Genomic DNA, 4,864 nt, shown 5'->3' with positions numbered 1-4,864 from the left:
CTTTGATGAATGTAAAGTTATATAATCAGATTGTTACCTAATACTCCATTGTATTCTTTACACGAAACTGAATGGTAAGATCAGCCATGGTGGATATATAATACTATACTTTTCAGATTATATATATATATATATATATATATATATATATATATAAGAAACAAGTTAAAATAATGGTCATTACATATAATTCCTTTATCATAGCAAAATTGGCTTACAGCTGTTTCCAGTAGTCATTATAGATAGTTTACTCAATTGGTCCATTTGTTATTCCAGTAATAGCTCTGACGTAGGTAGCATTAATTTTCTTAGGTCTTTCAGTTTACCTCAATTGATCAATAGACCAATTGAGTAAACCTATCTATAATGAATACTGGGAACAGCTGTAAGCTAAATTTGCTATAATAAAGGAATTATATGTAATGGCCATTATTTTAATTTGTCACTTATATATCACTCTGAAAAAACCCAGTTTATCTGAAGCCCACCCATGGACTTACAATATAGAATTGTGATGAACCATAACTTTGGACCCTACTAAAAGATTATTTTGAAAATTATCTCATAGCTCATAGCATAAAAGTAGTGTTAAAGAAGAGAATTGGTTTATCTACAGCTCATTTAATTTGGGTAATTCATGAGACAAATCAATCTAGGCATGCTCCTGTGCATCTTAAATTCCATGAGTCTAACTAATGACTATCTCATGATATTCATGTTTCAGTAATTATTTTTATGGAATAATTAAATAATTATTTTTTGAGTGTAGTATATACAAAGTGTTTATACATACAAATATATCTTAATGCACACATGAACACACATACTCACACATGCACTGGGATAGCAGTGTGGTTAAGAAGTTTGTTTCACGATCACATGGTCCTGGGTTCAGTCTCACTTGATAATGCTTTGGGCATGTGTCTTCTTCAGCCTCTGGCTGATCAATGTTTTGTGAATGAGAAACTGCAGAAGCCAACCATATAAATGTGCACCTTGATGACTGATGTTTGTTTATCTTCCTCTGACTTAATCATCATTGTCATCATTTAACATGCATTTTCCATGCTGGCATAGATTGGATGGTTTGACTGGAGCTGGTAAGGCCAGGGGTGACACCAGGTTCCGTTGTCTGCTCTGGCATGGTTTCTATGGCTGGTTGTCCTTCCTAATGCCAACTACTCCACAAAGTGTACTTGGTGCTTTTTATGTGGCACCAGTATCAGTCCTGCTGTGGCAGCTGGATCTTCTTGAGTACAGCAAGGTACCAGATATCCCAGTCCTTTGTCAGGTTTGGTATAAGTACCTGACTTAAAGTAATTACTGGGTTTGATTTGGTCAGCTAAAGCCTTCAAAGCAGTGCCCTGGTATGGCTGCAATCCAATGACTGAAACACGTGGGAGAAAAAAGCCAAAAAAGATGTGTGTGTTTGACTGTGTTAATCAGGAGAGTATGAAGCTCACAAGTTACACCTTAAATTCGTCTAATCGAGGTATGCAGCAGCATAAAATATCACAAAAATATATTTTCGAATTTGAGATAGTGATGTCAGCTCTATAACTGATTCTTTTTTATTTAATTTCTTCTCTATAGGGGTACCACATCTCCAAATGGCTCCATCTATGCTCCTGTCTGTGGTTCACCATGGTACCAGTCACCTTCAACTGAATATTTCCATCTCTGCAATTTTCAGAACACCTTGAAGTTGATTTAGAACCTGAGAATTTGAAACATTTTCTGGCCCTTTTCTTCTTCATTTTTTTTTTGTTTGTTTTTGGTTTTCCACAATGGATCCTCTAGGGTGGCATGTTTTGACCCCCAACCAGCTTTGTCAACTTCTCTCTAACTTGTCATTTCAGTTTATTCATTTTGTTTAATCTTTTGTAATTGTTACATCACATTCTGAGGGAGCTACATTTTTAGTTATTCATATTATTCCACAGTATTATAAAGTTATTAGAAACTGTATGAAGCATTAACTAATAACATCGATGATAACAATGAAAATGATCATCACAACACATACAAAAGTGGCAAAATGCAGTTTTAAAAGTAGAGTCTTTAAAAATGCTAATTGTTAATTGCAATAATTAGAGTGAAAAACTCATTTAGTAATTATTTTCACTTTTTATTATTATTATTTTGTGGTTTGCTTCTTTCCCTATATTCTAGTCACCAATACAACTGTCATTTCCTTGTATCCGTTCTCAAAATATAAACTGCACAAATACTATAACATAAATAATAATCACACCACAAAATATCGTTAGAGGTACAACTCCATTTCCACTTGGTAGCTTTGAAAGTTTTCATTACATTTTTAACATCAAACATGAGGTTACCATCTTTCCCATCCTTACTTTTTTTTATGTAATCTGCATTTATATACACATCTGTAAACATGTCAAATTTACCTGTTTCTTTGTAAATTGAAAAACATAATGGACAACCTTAATCAGTTTTTGGCCCTTATTGGGGTCTCCTCAGATGTGTCTACATCATTTGACCAATCACAGGGAAACAAGTAGCGAATCTGTTTATATACACATCAAATCTAGTAGCTTCAAGAGAACTGCAGCTACTAATTTGCGTACTATGTTTTAGACTCTTTTTAATATCTCTCTCTATCTGTCTATGTATCTATGTATCTATGTATCTATCTCTCTCTCTCTCTCTATATATATATATATATATACACACACACATACACATATATGTAGTTATATTTATATATTTTTTTAATTGTTATTCTTGTTGTTGTTGATGTGATATGAACTCAATGCTTATCTGTTTTCATGACATAAGTTCATATTTGTGAGTCAAAGAGTTTATTTTAGATTTGCTGTTACCAAAGAGGAAAAAAGCCCATTGGAGGCAAGTACTTAATTCAAAATAAATGGAAAAAAGAAAGATAAGATTTTGATGATGATGGTGAAGATGATTATAACACTGATGAGGATTATGTTGATGTTTTAACCAAGTCAATCTGCTATCCAGCATAGTGGTATTTGGTATCATGTAGTATCTAATTGTGACTGACTAAATTTTCATAATGACATTTTAAACCATTTTGCTTTATTTTAATTCAGACATGAATTCAATGGCTAATACCGATGTTGAGTCCTCTTCTAAAACTATTGAGAACAAGGCCACTTCCAGCTTCACAGTAACTTCTGGTTCTTCTGTTGAGAAGAGCACACCCTATGATGTGTGGGGAAGTGGTCCTTTTGTCACACCATCAAACCCTATTCCTCTCACAACTAATGTTTCAACCTCTGCTACCTTGTCTAATGTTGATGGAAAAGCCATCACAAACATTTCCAACAGTCATGCTGGCCTTCACATCCATCAGTCTCATCAACCTCACCTACACCATCACCACCATCATCATCACCAGCAGCACAATCACAATCACCATCATTGCCATTCTCATGTAAATACCACCGCCACCACCACCACCACCATCACCACACCAACTGTAACAACACTAACACAAGCAGCTGTTGCACCAGAGAAACTTTATAGCTGTGACATATGCAACAAGACTTTAACTCGACGTGACCACTTGAAAGTGCACAAACGCATCCACACTGGAGAACGTCCTTTTAAATGCCCCACATGTGGTTTTGCATTTGCCAGAAACGATCATCTTGTGCGCCATATACGTATTCACAGCAACCAGAAACTATTTACCTGCGATATCTGCAATAAAGCACTATCTCGTAGGGATCACCTTAAAGTACATCAGAGAATCCACTCTGGTGAGCGACCGTATCGATGTCTAACTTGTGGCTATGCATTTGCACGCAACGACCACCTGATACGCCACATGACCAGCCATCAACCAGATAAGATGTTCAGTTGCGACATCTGTAGCAAAGCGCTTTCAAGGAAGGACCACCTGAAAATTCATAAAAGAATTCACACTGGTGAGAGACCATTCAAATGTAAGATCTGTGGCTATGCATTTGCCCGCAATGATCACCTTATCAGACATAATCGACCAAACAAGGGGGAACGAAAGCTGAGCTGCGTTCCTCAGAAGGACAATGAAAGCATTGATGATAACCAGACATTTGAAAAGGAACAGCATGATCATCATCATCAGCATCACCACCACCACCATCATCATCATCAAGAACAACATGATGAACAAGTAAAAGTCCTTCACACACTCAACATTGCTGGTACATCACAGTCTCTTAATGCAACTGCAGTCTCTGGAAGTGGTCAGATATTTCAGAATGCTGCTACACCAATGTATCCAATTGCTCAGATTTTCCCTTCTATTCAAGTGCCAGCTAACACCACACATATTTATCATGCTCTGCAAATGTTCCCTGCAGCAGGGCTTGGCATGTCAAACCAGTCGAATATGAACCCAAAGATTACTGACTCCAGCACCCAAGGACAAACAACCCCTTCTCATACTCAGCCCAGTGACTGAATTGTTGGAAAAGAGAAGGGAGCAAGAAAGGAGAAGGAAAAGAGAAAGGGAGCAATAGAGAGTTAGAGAGAAAGAAAGAGAGAGTGATGAATATCTGATGCTTTAAAAACTGCTTGCCGTCCATTACTATAAATGAGTTGCATTTCTTCACCTTTTCACTCTCTCTCTCTCTCTCTTTCTCTTTCTCTCTTTCTCTTTCTCTCTTTTTTTTTTTGCTCTTACAAACTTTCTTTATTGCTATTCTCTATCTCTTTCTTTTGTTCATGTATATTTTCTGTTCTCTCTCTTTCTTAATCTAACACATTCTCTCATTTTCCATTTCAAACAAACACACACACAATTTCTCTCACTCTTTCTAGCTGGCATTTTTGTATTTTCATACATCCATAGATATTTTCTCCCATCTCTCTCCATTCT

General features: G+C 36.2%; 1 protein-coding gene across 1 annotated transcript in view; it reads left to right on the top strand.

The window, feature by feature from the left end:
- LOC106873129 (zinc finger protein 239) overlaps positions 1-4,447 on the top strand; it is a 10,119-nt gene extending 5,672 nt beyond the window's left edge. Inside the window, exons 2-4 of the mRNA XM_052972587.1 lie at positions 3,090-3,326; positions 3,513-3,947; positions 4,296-4,447. Of these exons, the coding sequence (XP_052828547.1) occupies positions 3,090-3,326; positions 3,513-3,947; positions 4,296-4,447 (824 nt within the window). The remainder of the gene's footprint in view (positions 1-3,089; positions 3,327-3,512; positions 3,948-4,295) is intronic.
- The last annotated feature ends 417 nt before the right edge of the window (positions 4,448-4,864 follow it).

The sequence above is a fragment of the Octopus bimaculoides genome, chromosome 14, assembly GCF_001194135.2.
Source record: "Octopus bimaculoides isolate UCB-OBI-ISO-001 chromosome 14, ASM119413v2, whole genome shotgun sequence".
Taxonomy (NCBI): Eukaryota; Metazoa; Mollusca; class Cephalopoda; order Octopoda; family Octopodidae; genus Octopus; species Octopus bimaculoides.
This window is presented reverse-complemented; position numbering and strand designations above follow the sequence as displayed.